The sequence below is a fragment of the Sphaeramia orbicularis genome, chromosome 16 (assembly GCF_902148855.1).
Source record: "Sphaeramia orbicularis chromosome 16, fSphaOr1.1, whole genome shotgun sequence".
Classification (NCBI taxonomy): Eukaryota; Metazoa; Chordata; class Actinopteri; order Kurtiformes; family Apogonidae; genus Sphaeramia; species Sphaeramia orbicularis.
This window is the reverse complement of record NC_043972.1, coordinates 39,921,072-39,942,691: the sequence shown is the minus strand read 5'-3', so window position 1 is coordinate 39,942,691 and position 21,620 is coordinate 39,921,072. Positions and strand designations below refer to the sequence as shown.

At 39.4% G+C, this 21,620-nt stretch overlaps 1 protein-coding gene across 1 annotated transcript in view; it reads right to left on the bottom strand.

Moving 5' to 3' along the window:
* Positions 1-21,620, bottom strand: part of LOC115435542 (glutamate receptor ionotropic, kainate 3-like) — a 239,968-nt gene that overhangs the window by 28,892 nt on the left and 189,456 nt on the right. The window contains exons 8-10 of the mRNA XM_030158013.1: positions 21,425-21,532; positions 11,733-11,846; positions 5,308-5,511 (exon numbers count right to left, since the gene is read on the bottom strand). Coding sequence (XP_030013873.1) covers positions 5,308-5,511; positions 11,733-11,846; positions 21,425-21,532 — 426 coding nt within the window. The remainder of the gene's footprint in view (positions 1-5,307; positions 5,512-11,732; positions 11,847-21,424; positions 21,533-21,620) is intronic.

Here is a 21,620-nt window from a genome sequence, read left to right as displayed (position 1 = left end):
CCATGGCCACAGCGGGGGTGATAGAGCCATCCAACAGTCCTTGGGCCTTCCCTGTTGTCTTAGTGCAAAAGAAAGACGGCACATGGAGGTTCTGTGTGGACTATCGGCGTCTGAACGCAGTGACCCGTAAGGACTCTTATCCATTACCCCGCATTGACGATGCCCTGGACCACATCGTAGGGTCACGATGGTTCAGCTCCCTGGATTTGAGAAGCGGCTACTGGCAGGTAGAGCTAGCACCAGAGGACCGTCCCAAGACGGCTTTCACCGTCGGTCAAGGACTCTGGCAATTCAAAGTGATGCCGTTTGGTCTATGCAATGCTCCTGCCACGTTTGAGAGGCTGATGGAGAGGGTGCTGGCCCACATTCCACGGAGCCAGTGTGTGGTCTATCTCGATGACCTGCTGGTTCACGCCACTGACTTCGAGCAGGCGCTGGCAAACCTGCGCCAGGTTTTCAGTGCCATCCGTGAAGCAGGCCTACGGTTGCACCCTAAAAAGTGCAACCTTCTGCAACAGGAAACCAAGTTCCTGGGACATGTAGTGGGGGCTGATGGTGTTGCCACCGACCCAGCAAAGGTGGAGGCTGTCCGGAACTGGCGGGTCCCCAGAAATGTCAGCGAGGTGCGCAGCTTCCTGGGACTTGCCTCATACTACCGGCGTTTTGTGCGTAACTTCGCATCCATCGCCAGCCCACTACACCGTCTCACTGACAAAGGGCGGAAGTTTGAGTGGAATGAGAGTTGTGAGGCTGCCTTCATCCAACTGCGTGAAGCCTTGACCACCGCCCCCATCCTGGCACTCCCTGACCCAGGGTGCCGTTTCATCGTTGACACAGACGCCAGTGACACGGGACTGGGGGCTGTTCTTTCACAGGAGAGAGAGGGGGGAGAAAGAGTGGTGGCTTACTACAGCCGCGCCCTGCATCGTGCTGAGCGAAACTACTGCGTTACCCGGCGCGAATTGTTGGCAGTCATCACAGCGCTTCACCACTTTCGACCCTACCTCTATGGCCGGCCCTTCCTTCTGCGGACAGATCATGCCTCCCTGGCATGGCTCCTCACCTTCCGTGAACCAGAAGGACAACTGGCAAGGTGGATTGAAGCCCTGCAGAATTACGACTTTGAGGTCCAGCATCGGGCCGGGCGACTTCACTGCAATGCCGACGCTCTCTCCCGACGGCCCTGCGAGGCAACGGATTGCAGGCATTGTTGGCGGAAAGAAGAACGAGACCATTCGACTCTTCCGGTGGCCGTAGCGCAACAGGTTCAGGGAGTGGAGGAGGGGCTGGTAGCAGTAGAGCGGCAGGAATGGCAGTCTGCGCAGGAAGCTGATCCCATCCTATCCAAGGTGGGGCAGTGGGTTGATGCAGGAGCACGCCCTTCCTGGCAGGCGGTCTCGGCACTGTCAGTGGAAGCCAAGGCCTACTACTCCCAGTGGGCCACACTGAACCGGCGGGATGGACTGCTCTACCGTGTCTGGCAGGCGCCAGGCCGAGGGGGGGTGGTTTGGCAGCTGCTGGTGCCAAAGGACCGGCGCCAGCAGGTGCTACAGGCTGTCCACGGCTCAGTGGGGGCAGGGCACTTTGGGGTGTCAAAGACTTTGAACAGACTGCGACAGGGGTTTTACTGGGCTGGTTGCAGGCAGGACACTGAACTGTTCGTGCATTGCTGTGATGCCTGCACCGCCCAGAAGGGCCCCACCCAACGCTCCCATGCTCCGTTACAGCGTTACCAAGTGGGGGCTCCCATGGAACGCGTGGGCGTGGACATCCTTGGGCCGTTTCCCCTCACTGAGGATGGGAACCGTTACGTCCTAGTGGCCATGGACTATTTTACTAAGTGGCCAGAAGCGTATGCGGTTCCCGACCAGAGTGCCACAACCACAGCTGAGAGACTGGTGTGCGAGATGTTCTGCCGATTCGGTGTGCCTGAGGAGCTGCACAGTGATCAGGGGCCGAACTTTGAAGCGCAGGTGTTCACTGAGGTCTGCAAGCGCATGGGGGTGACGAAGACCCGGACAACCCCCCTTCACCCCCAGAGTGACGGACTGGTGGAGCGCTTCAACCGGACGTTGTCCACACAGTTGGCAATCGTGGTTGAGCGACATCAGCGCGATTGGGACCGTCACCTGCCCCTGATCATGATGGCGTACCGATCGGCAGTACAAGAGAGCACTGGGTGTACACCAGCCACTCTCATGTTTGGGAGGGAGCTTCGGACTCCTGTGGACTTAGCCTTTGGCCGACCCCCTAGCACCGACCTTCCTGAACAGCCTGGCATGGAGTACCTACACAGCCTTCGGCAGCGGCTGGCGGAGGCTCATGACTTTGCCCGTCGGTGCCAGGATCAGGCTGGGGGGAAACAGAAACGGGCTTATGACGTCCACTGCCGGGGCCGCCCCTTCTCGCCTGGGGAGAAAGTGTGGGTCTACAACCCCGCCCGGAAGAAAGGGGTTTCACCTAAACTGGCTAGTAAGTGGGTGGGCCCCTGTGAGGTGCTAGGGCAGCTCTCCGATGTGGTATACCGGGTGAGGATGTCTGCCCGAGGTCGGGTGGTGGTGCTACACCAGGACCGTCTGGCACCCTATCGGCCCCATGTAAAATCAGGCGAAAGTGATAACATTCTCGTCTCACCCGGGGCCTCTTCTTCCCCCGCAAATTCACCCTGCCCTGCAGATGGTGAGATGAACAGTGGGGGGGGGGGGCCTGTGCGAAGAAGGACTGGGCGGCGGCAGAGGCTGCCTCCCCGTCGCTATGTGGACTATGTGTTGAGCTTGTAGTCGCCGGGACGGGCGACACGCTGGTGGGGGCAATGTAGCGACTGGGAATTGTGATGTTAAAAACGGACTGTTCCACTTTAAGAGATGTCCCAGAATGCACTGATGTTTAGGGAAGTGTGCGGGAGTTTTGTTTTTGTTAGATGTTACCGACTGTGTGTGTGTGAGTGTTCTTCTCTGCCGACCAGTTTTCCTACATGTGCTGTTTCTGTTTCCGCCATGAGTTTAAGTGTTATCTACCGTTGTTCTAACTAGTTAATACTGTACGTTTGCAGAACCCATGTTTGTGAAGGAGTAATTAAAAAGAAACAGTAGAACGAGAAAATCCGTCCTACCTCTCTCTGTGTTGCCGGCTTCGCCACAATATTTATTTACTCCAGTACCTTGATTCCCACTGTTCTGAGTCATTTCTCATCGAGGTCTGCAAAGTTAGCAATAACTGGTTCCTAATTTTGCTATAAATTGTCAGGTTGTAATGGGTGGAACTGAGTCGACTGTTACTTTCTTTGCTTGTACATTTCCCAGACACATTTACAGCGAACAAGTTCATGGCAACACAACTTAAGACCTACCATATCAAATTTAATACCTTTCAAAGACTTTTTTAAGATATTAATGGCAGATATTTAAAGTCAAGACTTTTCAGGGTCCCTACAGGTTTCTACAAGTTAAATTTAAGACTTTTTAAGACTACTTAGAACAGAATTTAATGCCGATTTCATATCACATTTCACAGCCATACTGGCAACAATTTGTGACTTTTCGTGACTTGTGATATTTATTTACTCCATTGCATCGATTCCTAACTGTTCTGAGTCATTTCTCACCGGGGTCTGCAAAGTTAGCGATACCTGGTTCCTAATTTTACTTTAAATTGTCAGGTTTTAATGGGTGGAACTGAGTAGACTAATGCTACTTTCTTTGCTTGTACAATTCCCAGACACATTTACAGCGAACAAGTTTATGGCAAAACAACTTAAGACCTACCATATCAAATTTAATACCTTTTAAAGACTTAAGGTATTAACGGCAGACTTGCAAATTCAAGACTTTAACAGGGTTCCTACAAGTCAAATTTAAGACTTTTTAAAACCTTTTTAAGACAACTTAGAACAGAATTTAATGCCCATTTCACAGCCATACTGGCAAAAATTTGTGACTTTCCAGACTCATGATATTTATTTACTCCAATGCCTTGATTCGCACTGTTCCGTGTCCTTTCTCACCGGGGTCTGCAAAGTTAGCAATATCTGGTTTGTAATTTTACTATGAATTGTCAGGTTGTAACAGGTGGAACTGCGTAGACTAATGTTACTTTCAAATTTACTTTCAATGTTACTTTCACATTTAATACATTTTAAAGACTTTTTTAAGGTATTAATGGCAGATTTGTAAATTCAAGACTTTTACAGGGTTCCTATAGGTTTCTACAAGTTACATTTAAGACTTCTTAAGACCTTTTAAGACTAATTAGAACAGAATTTATATCCCATTTCACAGCCGTTCCTCTCCACTCATGTCAACCAGGTCGGGATTGATCTTTTCTACCAACCAGACATTATTAAATTTACACTTCCTCATGCTTACTTTTCACTTCCCAGCCGTCCCTTAAAGTCAAAGTCAGCTTTCTCGGGTGGCTAACGGCTACACATTTTCCTGGGTGTTTGTTGTTCTGTAATTATTTGTCACTGGGGGCTGCAAAGTTAGCGATAATTGGTTCCTAATTTCACTATAAATTGTCGAGTTGAAACATGTGGAACTGAGTAGGCTAACGTTACTTTCCGTCTAGCTTAGACATTTCCCAGACACTTCTGAAACACAACACAATGAACAAGTTTATGGGAACATAATTTAAGACCTACCATATCAAATGTAATACCTTTTAAAGACTTTTTAAAGATATTATTGGTAGATTTTTAAATTTAAGACTTTTACAGGGTTCCTACAGGTTTTGACAAGTTCAATTTAAGACATTTAAAGACCTTTTAAGACTACTTAGAACAGAATTTAATGCCCATTTCACAGCCATTTCTCTCAACCCTTGTCAACCAGGTCGAGAATGATCTTTTCTCCAATGAGACATTATTAAATTTACACTTCCTCATACTCACTTCTCACTTGTGAACTGTCCCGAAAATCAAAGCCAGCTTCCTCGGGTGACTAACGGCGACACGTTTATTGGGCTAAATGTTCTGTGATTATTTTCCACCAGGGGCTGCAGAGTTAGCGATAATTAGTTCCTAATTTCAACATAAATTGTCGAGTTGAAACATGTGGAACTGAGTAGGCTAGCGTTACTTGCTTTCTAGCTTGGACATTTAACAGACATATTTAAACACAATACAGCCAGCAAGTTCATGGCAACATAACTTAAGACCTACCATATCAAATTTAATACATTTTAAAAGCTTTTTAAAGATATTAATGGCAGATTTGTAAATTCAAGACTTACAAGATTTTCTAAGAAACCTTGGATTATAACATCATACAAATGTAGAAGTGATCCAACGCAAAGAAAGCAATAACTCACATGTTCGATAAGTTCCCTGATCATGCCGTTCCACTGGCCCTTCTCATCCGGAGAGCCATATTTCCCATCAGGCACTAGACGGATCTCATATGAGAAGCCCAGGATGTTGGCCAGCTCTTTGAGCAAGTCGATGCAGAAGCCTTCGAAGCGATCGTTCCCAACCAGCGCCTTGTCAGACTTCTTAAGCATGACATATGGCTCCTCCTGCAAAGACCCAAAAGATCAAATGAAAAGCAATGGTGAGGTCAGCTTTTTCAATTTGTCTCAGCACATGCACCTAATTGAACCAAAGTGATCTGAGCTGATGAGTCGCTGTAGCATTTAACAGGCAGTGACAGGCAGCGAGGCAAGTTCAGTGTGCAGATAGAGCGAGTGCTAAAATATGAAAGAAGGCTGACTCTTTTTTATCCTCATTAAAAGAGACCTGACTTAATATGAGACTGTGGAGTAACTCTGTGTGTTTTCAATAGCAGACCACTCACCACAGTTTTCTGTATTATAGCAGTGCAAGAATGAATCTATGGACACTTACTGAAATATTATGTTCAAGTACAAACTTCAGGTACTTTTATTTCTAGATTTTTATGTTTTATTTTGTACTTTTAGTTTTCCCCATTTGTTTGACAGCTTTACAGTTTAGATTTGACAGAAAAGGCAACACATTAAAGATTAAACCACTACTTTTGTACTATTTTAGGTTTCTAATGTGTCACATGAAGCAGCGTGTATTTAGGTTCAGATTTCAGAGGCCTTGTTAACAAAGGGTAAGGACCTCAGTTCCAGAATGAAGCCAATGAGAAAGTATCTTAACCCATAGAGACCCAAACAGTCATTATCAACCAAAACCATTTACTGATGTAACTGTTTGACTGATATACAGGGTGTATCAAAAAAAAAAACTATACATTTTTAAAAATTACCCCCAGTTCCGCATTTGATAATTTTTGGAATTTTCTTTTATGGATGTCAGTAGGTAGGGGATTGGTGGATATTTGCCCAAATTTACAGACCCAGGTTTTCATGCATGAGTGAGCAGGGGCAAATTGCACAATCCAAGTTAAAACTGGTTTGCACGAAGTAGCGGTGGGATTTAAATGCAATCCAAGGTCATGGGAGGGGACAACAGGCATCCATTTTGTTTTCCACAAAATTACCAGGTTACAGCATTAACACTTTGGCCACCATGTCAATTTCATTTCTTTACCCATGGCAGCTGTTCCTGCCTTTCAAAGTTAATTCAACTTGTTTTGGCCTGAAAATGTCACTGAGGACAGGCCAAGTTAGGGTTAGGGTTAACCTCCCATGACCTTTGATTGGATTTAAATCCCACTGCTACTTCGCGCAAACCAGTTTTAACTTGGATTGCGCAATTTGCCCCTGCTCACTCATGCATGAAAACCTGGGTCTGTAAATTTGGATAAATATCCACCAATCCCCTACCTACTGACATCCATAAAAGAAAATTCCAAAAATTATCAAATGCGGAACTGGGGGTAATTTTTAAAAATGTATTTTTTTTTTTTTGATACACCCTGTATATCAGTCAAACATACCAAACTAAGAACTAACTCAGCTGCTGCCTCCTTACTGTTTATGCTTTTTACAGCTTGCAATGCAGTATATTTACATAGTTATATTGGTATTTTTACTTTACTAAATGTTCTGAAAACTGTTTAAAAAAAGCAGAATACTTGTACCACCACTGTGCTGTAGTGATATGAATGCATGCAGAGAGAATGTTTGTATAATCAGTGTACCTGCAGTGTTAAGTGTTATGCTAACTCAACGTAGCTAGTGTCTGCGCCACACCGCTGTGTGTTGACCTATATAGCTGGTGCACGGGTCGGTTCATTTTATGGTCAGGTAGCTGACAGTCTTTACTGGCCTGTAATATCCTGCTTGGGTGCTCATAATTTGGGCTGTATAAAAGCTTGATTAGGAACAGAATGCAGCAGTGAAACGGAACATGCCCACAACGTTGCCTTCATCAGTTGTCACCAAACCTCCAAGGTGGAGTGGGGGTAGGGGGGGCGACTGAGCTGATGCCTGCAGTTACAATGACTAACACAGAAAAGCTCATAAATGATTTCCTTTATTTTGTGCCTGTTACTATTTCCCAGGCAGATAGACTTGCATGTCCCGCTGTGCATTTCAAAACATGTTGGTCCATTTATGCAAGGGTCGTAATACAATTTATTGCCACCAGTGCCCAGATGTATAATTTACAAACTGAGCTCAGAAGCAGAGTAATTGATTCTCTAGTGAAGGTGACCCTTTGCTTTGTGTTTTTTTTTTTTTGTTTTTTTTCCTTCAACTGGAGCTCATGTGGTGCAAAATAAAAAAAGGTACAGTCAAAGAGGAGAAAATAGGAAGCTAAAACTCTCTTTATTCCCTTAGGAAATTGTTTTTCATGGGGTAAAGTAGAGGTGGAGAAGGTGGAAGTGTGATGGCAAGTAAAATAACATCAAGTACAGCATGTGGACAACAGTTGCACTACTTCTTTTTACTATTTACCCTGAAAGGTGCGGGGCATAATTTATTTCATAACTTATATTATAACAATATAAAAGTGCAAAGAAAAACACAGTAAATGATAAACCTCTTTAATTGTTGGCTATCAAAATATGCGGCCACACGGACATTACAATTAGAATGGCCTCTTAAATAAATAATAAGATATGAATACTTGATGACAATGCATTTAGAGAGCAAGCGCTTATAGCTGCAAACTTTGCTCAAGTTGTCCAATTAACTTGATCAAAAAGTTTGCATGTTAAGGGAAAAAAAAAAAAAAAAAAAAAGTCATTACCATCTGTTTCTAGCCCTCCAATTCTTGCAATTCCCCAAGGTTTGGACTCAACTCAAAGTGTTTATAACCGTTCTACCCTCACACTCGCAGCATGGGCGTGCATAACAGAAAAAGGAGGGAGGTGGGCCTGAGTAGAAACATTACAGGCAATGGAGTGCAAACAATTAATGTAAGGGGGAGAAAACACATTAAGAGCTTTAATCTCTCTAACAAAGTTATCACTATAAAGCTGTCAGACGTCCTGTTCATGCATCACTGGAACCAGTTTGATGCAATGTCATTACGCTAAAAGGGGAGATTGATATTAAAGTTGAAAGTCTCTTCGGCGATACAAAAGTAGGCAGTTTTATGATCTCAAACTAATGAATCCCAATGAAATAGCAAATCAAGGAACGTGTCAGAAATGTTCAAATGCATTTCTAAATTATCACTGTTTTTTTTTTTTAGGAAACTCAAATTGCACTTGGAACTATTCATCTAACACCACTCTAACTACAACATAAAATCAGCAATCAGTGGCACTTCTTAGTACAGTGGTTTAACATTATAACACTTGAACCCTCACCCCATTTCTCTTCTCCGAGATAGAATTAACATAGATGGCAACTGATAGGCATTAATTATGCCTCGCCTTGACCTCCCCTGTCATAATTACAGCCTTGTGGTCCAATACAAGGATAATGATAATGATTATCATTGTATTGTTGTATCACAGCTTGAGGATTTGTCCTAAAAATGTACACAGGGATATTAGCATTTTCCAACTAGCTCCACAAAGAACCCAATATGCTGTGACAGTGTTAAGGGCATACAGCAGTGAATCCATAGGCCAAATAAAAACGCAGAAATGGGGGTGGGCTACTTAGTTTGTTCTGTTTGAACATGCGATTAAGGAATGGTTCATTGTGTCTCAGTGCCTTTATATTTTTACTACGCATATTTATTATTATGACATGACCTTAGAGCAGGGGTGTCAAACTCATTTTCGTTCAGGAGCCACCTTAAGCCAAATGTGATCTGAAGTGGGCCGGACCAGTGAAATACTAGCACAATAGCTTTAAATAATTACAACTCCAAACTTTTTGTTTCTTTTTGTTTTAGTGCAAAAAAACACATTACATAATGAAAATATTTACATTTACAGACTATCTGAACAAAAAAGACATGGATACCCTGGAAAAACTGAAATTTCTAAAGAAAAATAAGTGCAATTTTCCACAATATTCTGCCTCAACTTCTCATTTATACGTGTGTTACAGAGCAGAGCTACAAAGGCACAACATATTTAGTAACAGGCAAAATATTGTTGAAATTGGGCTTAATTTTCTTTAGAAACTTCACGTTGTTCATATTAGTTCAGGTTATTCACATTTCACCATCATATAGTTTGTAAATGTACACATTTTCTTAATTCAATATTATTTACTGTACTACAACAAATTAAAAAAAAACAAAACAAAACTGAAGTTGTCATTATTTATAGGTACAATATAATATTATTTTTTCACATTAAACCAAAACGAATATTTGGAGTCATTATTTTTAGGTTATTATGCTATTATTTTACTTGCAAATTCATCCCACGGGCCAGACTGGAAGCTTTTGCGAGACGCATGTTTGACACCTGTGCCTTAGAGTCTCAGCTGAACCTCTGGCGATAAGAATAAGAATAAGAATATCCCATTAAGACCCAAACATCCACCATCTACTGATCTAAAATGTTTAGTACCTGTTGATCCACTAAACCTATCAATACATGAAAATAATTGATGTAAAATACAGTTTCATGGTCATCAGATATGACCCATTTGGACATCCAGAAGCTCCATAGTCAACGTGGAAACACCGTCATCTTCTACAACATTGATTTACCAGTAAAACTCATGGAGTTGGATCAATGACAGTGGGTGGACACACTCGCTTTATGTTGAGTAAATGATATACTTTGATGAAAATGTAACTTTTTCTTCAGTTTTCTTGGATTCTGACATAAAAACCCTCAACTTTAATTTGAGCTTATATAAACTTCTACATGATCAGTAAATTAAATATAGGAAAATACTTGATTTTAACTGAAAAAAACACCAAATACAGTAGATAATATTATAATAAATGGTGATAAATCAATTAATAAAGATTAAATATAGAGTTATACTGCTGAAATTAATTTGGGAACTGACACGAAAGTAGCTCTGGGTCTTTATGCAATAAGAATAAGAATAAGAATAATATAGTATTGCTATTTAAAGAAACTCAAACACCACCGATTCTTCTAATATGGTTTAACCTCAAGTGGGCCTGATTCTGGTAAGAGATAAGACCTAATTAACTGACACTGATTCACCAGTAAAACCCATGGAGTTGGATCAGTGACAGTGGATGGAGACACGTGGTTTATGTTCAGTTAATGATATTGTTGTTGAAAAAGTCCATTTTTCTTCCGTTTTCTCTGTTTCTGATATAAAAACCCTAAACTTTACTCTGAGCTTTTATGAACATCTACATGATCAGTAAATTAAATACAGGAAAATACTTGATTTTCACTGAAAAAACACCAAATACAGTGGATAATATTATAATAAATGATGATAAATCAATTAATAAAGGTAAAAAATAAAGTTATACTGCAGAAATTAATTTGGGAACTGACACAAAAGTAGCTCTAGGTCTTTATGGAATAAGAATAAGAATAAGAATAATACAGTATTGCTATTTAAAGAACGTTAAATAAAACGGATTGTTTTAATATGGTTTAGACTAGGGATGTAACGATATGAAATTTGATATCAGGGTTATTGTGACCAAAATTATCACGGTATTGTTGAAATTGTGCTCAAAATGTTCAAAAAGTACTTATACACACACTGAAATAATTTAACCAAGTTGTATTTTTAAAAAAAAAGCAACAACAAAAAAAACAAATGAAATAATTGGCACAATGTACCTTCTGTTGCAGAAACATTCAAATATTAACCCTTAGTGGTCTGAACCTATTTTGTCCGTTTTTCAGTACTTTTGATTTTGCCTATATATACTAAAAAAACAAATGTTTACTATACCCATGTTTGGTGTCTTTTTTCAGCACAACTTCATTTATATCATCTGTCTATTATTTTTTTCACTTTAACCTACTATATCAACATAAAAGGACGGAAAACACAAAAAAAAATTAAATCCGATTTGAAAAATGTATATAATTTATTGCATAAATAACACACAGATGCTTAACGAACCTTTTCAAAGACTTTAAAAGTGAATATTGGTTCCAAATATTAGGAATATAAAATTAAAATTGTAATAAATTAAAACTATACTCAAATATTTGACATTAAAGCAGATCTTTACATAGGCGTTTTTTCCCCTAAAAGTGTGGTAATCAAACACGGTTATCATGATAATTAGAATTTAAACGGTAATACTAACTGTCTGCAATTTTACCGCGGTTTATTGTTATACCGGTAATCGTTACATCCCTAGTTTAGACTCAAGTGTGCCTGATTCTTTCTAGATGGTAAGAGATAAAAATAAGACCTAACTGTCAAGCTTGAGTTTCAGTGTACAGTTTGGAAGAAAACTACAGAGACGTGGAGGACATTTTTAACAGAGGATGACCTACCAGGATGGTGGTAATGACGAGGGAGCGGTTAGCCAGGGAATCAGTGATGTTCATCCCTTTTCGCTTCGGCACTTCTGTGATGTTAAGCCCTCCGGACGCACTCCACTTCCCCACCTGCACAAGATGAAGAAAAGTATGTGTGGTTAAGTGTTCTGTGTGTGTGTGTGTGTGTGTGTGTTTGTGTGTGTGTGTGTGTGTGTGTGTGTGTGTGTGTGTGTGTGTGTGATGGTGGGCTATGACCCCAGAAAACTCTTCCCTCCCCTTCAGAAGAAAAGGGAGGGGAGGCCAACCAAGTCTCCTACATTAGTGCCAGGTTGAACATATCTCTTTGGCAGCATTAGATGATTGGCTGTGTCACCTTTGTATCGGGAGGCCAGGATGTTGTAGGAAGCAGATGTACGCCTTGAAAGAAGATAGGCATGCTGGGATATATTAAAAAAGTAAAATAATAAAATATATTGAAGATGGCAATTAAATTAGCATAGTGTGTCTACAAGAATCTGACATTGTGATTGAATGATTTTTATTCTTTTTTTTAATCATATTCCAGATTTTTTTGACCAAATTTAAGAACGCTTTTGGGGGAAATTATATTTTTCTTTATTCAAGCATTACATAAAGGTGTAAAGCACAGGTGTCAAACATGCGGCCCGGGGGCCAAAACCGGCCCGCCAAAGGGTCCAATCCCTTTGGTGGGCCGGTAGGATGAATTTGTGAAATGCAAAAATTACACTCAAGATATTAACAGTCAATGGTTTTACTTTAGGGGTCATAAAAAGCCCTACTTTAGTCTCAAGTGGGTCAGATCAGTAAAATACTACCATAAAAACCTACAAATAATGACAATTTCAAATTTTACCTCTGTTTTAGTGCAAAAAAAAAAAAGTGAAATTACATGAAAATGTGTAAATTTACAAACTAGCCTTTCACAAAAATAAGAAAAACTAGAAATGTGTTAAGAGAAGTAAATGCAATTTTACTAATATTCTGCCCGTTACTAAAATATTTTGTAAATTTGCAGATCCATTGTGATTTGTAAGTTGTAATGCACATGTACAAATGATAAGCAGAGGCAAAATATAGTTAAAATTGCACTTATTTTTCTTAATAAATGTCAGTTTTTTCATGGTTGTTCATGTTATTCACATTTCTAAAAGGACAGTTTATAGATGTAAACGTTTGCATAATGTAATTTTAATTTTTTCACTATAAAACACATTGAAATGTTTGGAGTTGGAATTATTTATATATTATTATGTTATTAATTCACTGGTCCAGCCCACTTCAGATCATACTGGGAGGATGTGGCCCCTGAACTAAAATGAATTTGACACCCCTGGTGTAAAGGAATACATATACAGCTCTTTACTATGTGGAATGTGGAGTTATTACCCCACCCCCCGAAGAGGAGGCAAGGAGTATTGTTTTTGGTTCGGTTTGTTTGTTAACACTCTAGCAGCAAAACTATTGGTTGAATTCATACCAACTTTGGTTTATAGATTGCCAGTGACCCAGAATAGACCTGATTACATTTTTGGAACAGTAGGTCAAAGTTAAATTTTTTTAATTAATTTTTATACCACCACCCCCCCACCCCCCCCCATTTACTTACAATTGGTAAAATTTCAAATGTCTGTAGCAGCAAAACTGTTAGTTGAATTCACACCAAATTTGGTTTATAGATTGTCAGTGACCCAGAATAGATGTGGTTACATTTTGGGAAAAGTAAGTTAAAGTTAAAATTTTTTATGAATTTTTTAAATCTCTTTTTTTTCCCCATTTACTTATAATGGGCAACATTTCAAACGTCTATAAAAACATCAATTTTGTTTCAGTTTACTTCAAACTTTGCACATATATAGAGGCAATTGATATGCTGACATTACCACATGCATAGACATGATGACATCAGCTGGATCGATGCCAAAATAAGCTACAATATGTGCGAGGGGTGGGGTTTGTTGTGCCTGGCACCACTTGTTATATTTTGAACTAAAACAAAACAAAACAAAGTAAATACTAGGGTTTTTTTTCTCCCTGGCCACCATAGTGGAGGGTGGAGGGTACCCATACGTTTTCAATCTGCAAATTCTCCACTAACTATCACTACAGATTACACATTTAGCATTTATTTGATAGATAAATCACATTACACAAACTTAGGGGATCATACATTCTAATTCTTGCTGTCTTTAAGAGCTGTAGATGCCCTAAAAATCGGTATTTTAAAAGCAAAGTAAAGTAGACCAATGACGAAGGGAATTTATTCAAGACATAAATGCATCAAATTCAAATTACATTAAAAAGTGTGTAATTCAGTGTGTAAGATTTAGCACTATCTAGTGGTGGTGTTGTCAACTCATACTTCTTTTAACAGTAGTGTTTGTCCCTTCTGGGCTCCTGTAGAAACATACTATTGCTGCGTTTCCATTATGTGGTACCGGCTTAACTCGACTCGGCCTTTTTGCATTTCCATTAGGAAAAAGGACCTGGAGTCTGGTTCCCGGTACTAGTTTTTTGGTATCACCACCACTGAGGTTCCAGGACTGGGGACCAGATACTAAAACGTGACATGTAAACACTGCAGACCACTGATTGGTCAGACAGTTTTCTCTGTAACCCGCCGTTTTACAAAAAACAGATGCGGAAGTAGACAGTAAATATAGCGGTACATTAATCCACATGAGAACAGCCCAAAACTACATCATGGTCGGTCGAGGAGATTCATTCTTTGGTGGCCGACATAAAAATTCAGTCGAGACAACACGCAACGAGTGAGTTTTCAGCAACTCTCTGAGCAGACGACACGGAAATAATGCACCACATCGCTATGACGACCAGGTACTGTAAAGTCAGTAGTATCCTGTAATGGAAACGGTCTCCAGGAATACCGAGTCAAGCCGAGCCGAGTCGAGCTGGTTCCACGTAGTGGAAACGCAGCATTATGCCGCGTTTTGACTACGTGAAACTGGCTCAACTCGGCTCGGCTTGACTCCACTCAGGTACCAGGTCCTATTCCTGGAGACCGTTTCCATTACAGGATACTACAGACTTTACAGTACATGGTCGTCATAGCGATGCACAGTACCTGGTCGTCATAGCGATGCGGCGCGTTACTTCTGTGTTGTCTGCTCAGAGAGTTGTTGATATACTCGCTCGTTGCATGTTGTCTCGTCAAGCTCATGCTGAATTTTTACGTCAGCCACCAACGACTGAATCTCCTTGACCGACCATGGTGTAGTTTTGCGGGCTGTCATCGTGTGGATTAACCTGCCGCTGTATTTACTGTCAACTTCCGCAACTGTTTTTTGTAAAACGGCGGGTCACAGAGACAACTAACACTGACCAATCAGTGATCTGCGGTGATTACATGTCATGTTTTACTATCTGTTCCCCAGTCTTGGAACCTTGGTGGAGGTGATACCAAAAAACTAGTACTGGGTACCAGATTCCAGGTCCTTTTTCCTAATGGAAACGCAAAAAGGCCGAGTCGAGTCAAGTCAAGTCGAGCTGGTACCATGTCATGGAAACGCAGCATAATGGTACTTTATTTGCAGCTTGGACATTTAACAGACACATTTAAAGAAAATGCAGTGAACAAGTTTATGGCAAGATAACTTAAGACTTATATCAAATTTAATACCTTTTAAAGACTTTTTTAAGGTAATAAATGCAGATTTGTAATCTCAATACTATGCTTTTTAAGATCCTGAACAAAACATAATTATGACTACAGACCCCTGTACATCTCACACAGTGGGCCTTTAAAGTAACTTTTTCCATTACGTCAGTACAAATATAAATGATTTACTGTAACTGTGTTGGTCAATGTGACTGTGAAGAGAAAAATAAATAAAAAGCTAATAAATAAAGCCACAGTAAACAGGGAAAAAAATACTGAAAGGGGTGAATATTGCAGAAGGGTTACATTTAATTTCAATAAATATGCAGCACGGGCTTGTCAGCTGCTGTACATTGTGAAAGTAATTTTACTCTGAATTCTTGCATAGAATGTCGAGTCAAGTCGAGCTGGTACCACGTACTGAAAACATGGCATAATGGTACTTTTTTTGCAGCTTGGATATTTAACAAACACATTAAATCACTATGCAGAGAACACATTTATGGCAATATAACTTAAGACCTACCATATTACATTTAATACCTTTTAAAGACTTTTTTAAGGTAATAAATGCAGATTTGTAAATTCAAGACTTTTAAGACTTTTTAAGCCCCCGCTGGAACCCTGAACAAAACATAATTATGACTACAGACCCCTGTACATCTTACACAGTGTGCCTTTAAAGTAACGTTTTCCATTACGTCAGTACAAATATAAATGATTTACTGTAACTGTGTTGGTCAATGTGACTGTGAAGAGAAAAATAAATAAAAAACTAATAAATAAAGCCACAGTAAACAGGAAGAAAGGGGTGAATATTGTAGAAAGGTTACACTTAATTTCAATAAATATGCAGCACGGGCTTGTCAGCTGCTGTACATTGTGAAAGTAATTTTACTCTGCATTCTTGCACAGATAAGCCAAGAGATTTGAACAAATAAAAGGAGCTACATGCGAGAAACCCTGAGGCAAAAAGTGCTGCATATTGTAGAGACACACTCTGGAACATATCATTAGCACAAATAGTCCTGTGGCTGTCGGTAACAATCTCTGTTTGCAAGCCCGAGCCCTCCGCCGAACCCTCCTCCCCACCTCTTATTGCGTTCTCTATTACCACAGACAAAGCTTTTAATATTCACTGGGGTTTGTGCTTGAGGTGGAGCCATTTAAAGTCATACAGCCCACCCCCCCCCCCCACCTCCATCCCCCCCCCCCCTCCTCATCCTACAAAAAGCATGAAAAACGCCTGTTAATGTCCTCTCTGCATAATCCAGAGAGAGGCATATGCTCTAATTTAAAAAGCACATTAGTTACAGCCTGTCACACAACCAAAGAGGACTCCAGGAGAGAGATTTAAAAATATCTGTGAATGCTTTCCGCTTTACAAAATTCTTTCTAATTGTACCCAATTACAATTAACTCAATTCATTAGACATGATTAGCAAAAGACTTGAGTCAAAAGTTATTTACTTACGCAAACCACAAGGCGAGTATCGCATTTATTACACCCGCCCTCCCCAAAAAATACCGACGTCGGGCAGAAGCGGCGCTGCGAGAACCTGCTCATAATTCCATCGGGAGCTCAAACTCGGGCTAATATTCAATTACAAAGGATTAGTTGAGAAAAGTCCACATCTTAACAGGCTCAAACAGTTAAAGCCGATTCCACGGAATAAAAAAAATAAATAAATAAAAAAAAGGGGAACAGTCTGAGGCTGCTAGATCAACGCTAACATGCTAACGTGTAGGATTTACCAGAAACACAATCAGACGATGCTACTGTGGTGTCTGGTATCGTATAGTGAGATTCAGCTTAACTCACCGCACACATGACATGAAAATGCAAGTGACAAAGAAGAAGAAGAAGCATTTCAAAGCTTTTCTTTTACAAGCCCCATTTTTGTACCAAAGTGTCACATTACAGAAACTTAGGGGATCATACATTCTAATTCTTGCTGTCTTTAAGAGCTGCAAATGCCCTAAAAATATGTATTTTAAAAGTAAAGTAGACCAATGACAAAGGGAATTTATTCAAGATATAAATGCATCAAATTCAAATTACATTAAAAAGTGTGTAATTCAGTGTGTACGATTTAGCACCATCTAGTGGTGTTGTTGTCACCTCATACTTCTTTTAAGCAACTTCCAAAAACAGTAGTGTTTGTTCCTTCTGGGCTCCTATAGAAACATACTATGACATTTGTAGATATTAAAACTGCTCATTCTATGGCAGGGGTGTCAAACATGTGGCCCGGGGGCCAAATGCCCCCCCAAAGGGTCCAGTTCAGCCCCTGGGATGTTTTTGCCAAATGCAAAAATTCCACAGTCTTGAATTGAATTAAGAAAAAAAAAAATAGCTTGAATTAAGGAAAAAATCTTGAATTAAGCCAAAAAAAAATCTTAATTTAAGTAAAAAAAAAATAAATGTTGAATTAAGCCAAAAAAAATAATTCAATTAAGTACAAAAAAATCTTGAATTAAGCCAAAATAATCTTCAATTAAGTAAAAAAAAAAAACTTGAATTAAGCCAAAAAAATCTTCAATTAAGTAAAAAAAATCTTGAATTAAGCCAAAAAATCTTCAATTAAGTAAAAAAAATCTTGAATCAAGTCAAAAAAAATCTTCAATTAAGTTACAAAAAATCTTGAATTAAGCAAAAAAAAAAAAAAATCTTCAATTAAGCAAAAAAAAAAAAAAATTCAATTAAGTAAAAAAAAAACTTGAATTAAGCAAAAAATAAAAAATAAAAAATCTTCAATTAAAAAAAAAAAATCTTGAATTAAGCAAAAAAAAAAAAAAAAAAAAAAGAAATCTTCAATTAAGTAAAAAAAAATCTTGAATTAAGCCAGAAAAGATCTAGAATTAACATTAATTCCATCGGGAGCTCAAACTTGGGCTAATATTCAATTACAAAGGATTAGTTGAGAAAAGTCCACGTCTTAACAGGCTCAAACAGTTAAAGCCGATTCCATGGAATATACAAAAAAACAAAAATACAAAAAAACCCAAACTAGAAGCACTTAGAGAGCGCAGACCTCCGCTGAGGCAGATCAGTGCCCCCCCCCCCAAATGTTTGTCTGTCTGTCTGTTTGTGTGCAAGATAACTCAAAAAGTTATGGATGGATTTGGATGAAAATTTCAGGAATCATTGATACTGGCACAAGGAACAAACGATTAAATTTTGGTGGTGATCGGGGATGAGGGGGTGGGGGGCCACTGATCTGCCTTGGCAGAGGTCTGTACTCTCTTTTCTAGAAAAGCATTCGTAGAGCGCAGACTTCCGCCAAGGCCGATCAGTGCCCCCCCCCACCCCCGAACATCACCAAAATGTAATCATTTGTTCCTTGTGCCAGTATCATTTCCTGAAACTTTCATCTAAATCCATCCATAACTTTTTGAGTTATCTTGCACACAGACAAACAAACAAACAGACGGAAAAACCAACGCCGACAAAAACATAACCTTCTTGGCGGAGGTAAAAAAAAAAAAGAGGAAACAATCTGCGGCTGCTGGATCAACGCTAACATGCTAACGTGTAGGATTTACCAGAAACACAATCAGACGACGCTACTACGGCATCTGGTATCGTATGGTGAGATTCAGCTTAACTCACCGCACACATGACATGATGCTAGTGAAAAAGAAGAAGAAGCATTTCAAAGCCACCGTTTTACAAGCCCTATTTTTGTACCAAAGTGTTACATGCTGAAAGCCCTGACTATTATATAGTCTTGAGCCTTTGGGGAGTACTTGAGGAAGTCATAATGGGACTTATCCCTATTTGATGTATTCATAATGTATGAAAGCCCTCTAGTAGAGAAAAGCTGTTATAGTCCAGAGGGTACTTTGCCTTCCAGTGTAATAAAATAAGTTCTACATTACCAACCTTTTAGTTCAGGTTTTTTTTTTTTTTTCTCCCGTTTTGTAAAACATGTTTATACAGCTCATTACCACCAAACAGCATTTTGGGCATCACCTCAAATTATCATTAAGAGAGGCTGCAATTAACACCCTAATGTGTACCCTAATCCAATTTGCTTTATGATCCACTAACTTATGCTTATGTTGAAACAGCCAATTTGCTTCCTTGTTAGGAGGTAAATGATACTGTCAGATTTGCATTATCTGTTCCGCATCAGAAAGAAAACGTTAAATGTATTTCTGAAATCAGTACTTATGGTGGATTTGTGGTTGTATTTGAGTGCGATGTGTATTTTTACTTCACATGACAAATATAGGGTGTCCCAATAAAATGTATACACACTTTAAATAATTATAAAGCAGGTGTTTATTGAAATTCATTTAATTTTCAAAATGTAATACGGCTAAAATTTACTTAGGGGGTGAAATGAGTGGCCATTTTTGTCCAAAAAAAAAAAAAGTTGTAAGAAATGCATAGAACTGTGTTGAAATAATGCTAATACATTTGTGCACAGACTACTGATATTATTTGACAGTGGAAGCTACATTTTCAGAAATACTGGATTTTGAATATGGTATAATAGAGTTAGGGTTAATATGGTGTAATAACCCTAACACATGGCGGGGGGGCATTGAAATTAATAAATTTAGTATAGAACAGAATATAAAATAGCGTATAAAATAGTAACACAGAATAGAAGAAAAAAAATAGAATACAATTCTTAAAATAGAATTAGAAAGCGCATGACCCGTATGCATGAAAGGGTTAACCCCAACTCTGAATGACATTTAACTCACAGTGAGTTAAAACTACACTTTGAGAGTGAAAATTGACTCTCAAATGTTTAACCCTGAAATTTCAACTCTCCAATTTTTGCTGTGCTATAAGTGTCCACAGTGTTGGCTGATATGGAACTAAAACAACTAAACCCATGAATATACAGGGTGGGGAAGCAAAATTTACAATATTTTGAGGCAGGGATTGAAAGACAGTGTATGACCAATTAGTTTATTGAAAGTCATGAGAATTTCAATCTTCAAATCATATTTAACTGCATTTCTAACGGTCTTGTTGTCTACCTCAAGTTCAATTGCCATTTTTCTCATGGATTTGGTTGGATCCTTTAGGATTTTGGATTTGAGAGCTTTAACAAAAGCTTCGGTACGTTTTTTGTTGCTTCCTCCACTTCCAGACTTTCTCATAATAGTTTTGCTCATAGTCATTCTCTTCTTTACATTCTAAACAGTCTTTATGGACACTCCAACTATTTTTGAAATCTCTTTTGGTGTGACGAGTGCATTCAGCAAATCACACACTCTTTGACGTTTGCTTTGCTGATTACACATATGGGCAAAAGTTTCTGAAAAGGTATGGATAATAGTGTTAGGTATGATTATGACATCAATATATGTTTGGTTTCAAAACAATTGACGTAGTGCCTGCTGAGAAAAAACAACTACATGTTCATTGTAAATTTTGCTTCCCCACCCTGTACAAGAGAACAGCTGCAGAATAACTGTCCACTGGAGTGACCACTGTGCATGAAAGGGTTAACCCTTTCATGCATGAATTATGAGAACCTTAGTTGAGTTGTTTTTTTTTTTTTTTTTTTTTTTTTTTTGAGTGTTTTTATTCCTCCTTAGGCATGAAAAAAAAAAACAGTGAGATTGAGGTTGTTTTTTTTTTTCATAAATTTACATAAATGTCCACTCAGCTACACCATGAATTTTATTCTTGAAGCAAAGAAACATGTATTTAAAACCCAATATCATAAAGTGATATGAAAACAGTGAAATGAAACCATGTTTAATGCAGCTAATCTGATGTTTTCTCACATTTTTAACATATTCTAATACTAGTTATTACTCACTTCATGGAGATAATATGCAAAAAATAACAATTAACAATTGATTTCCACTCAAGAACCAAGCAAGAACAGCAAAGTTACAGTAACGGTATGAATTGCAGTTTATGAGATGATGCATAAGTGTCCACTGTGTTGGCTGATATGGAACTAAAACAGCTAAACCCATGACTATACAAGAGAATAGCTGCAGAATAACTGTCCACTGTAGTGACCACTGTGCATGAAAGGGTGAAAGTGTGTATACATTTTTTTGGGACACCCTATAGACGTCAGAACGTTACCTTCTCAAGCCCGTCCTCCTTCAGGCTGATGATGTCCAGGTCGAAGTCCGTACGCAGACCCGATGTCTTATTGAAAGACAGCCTCCCCGTCAAACCATCCCAGTGGGACTGAAAGATAACACATCTGCATATTTAGAACCGCAGACATTTATAAACCATCTCCAACATTTTTTTTTCATGTTTCAAATACAATAAC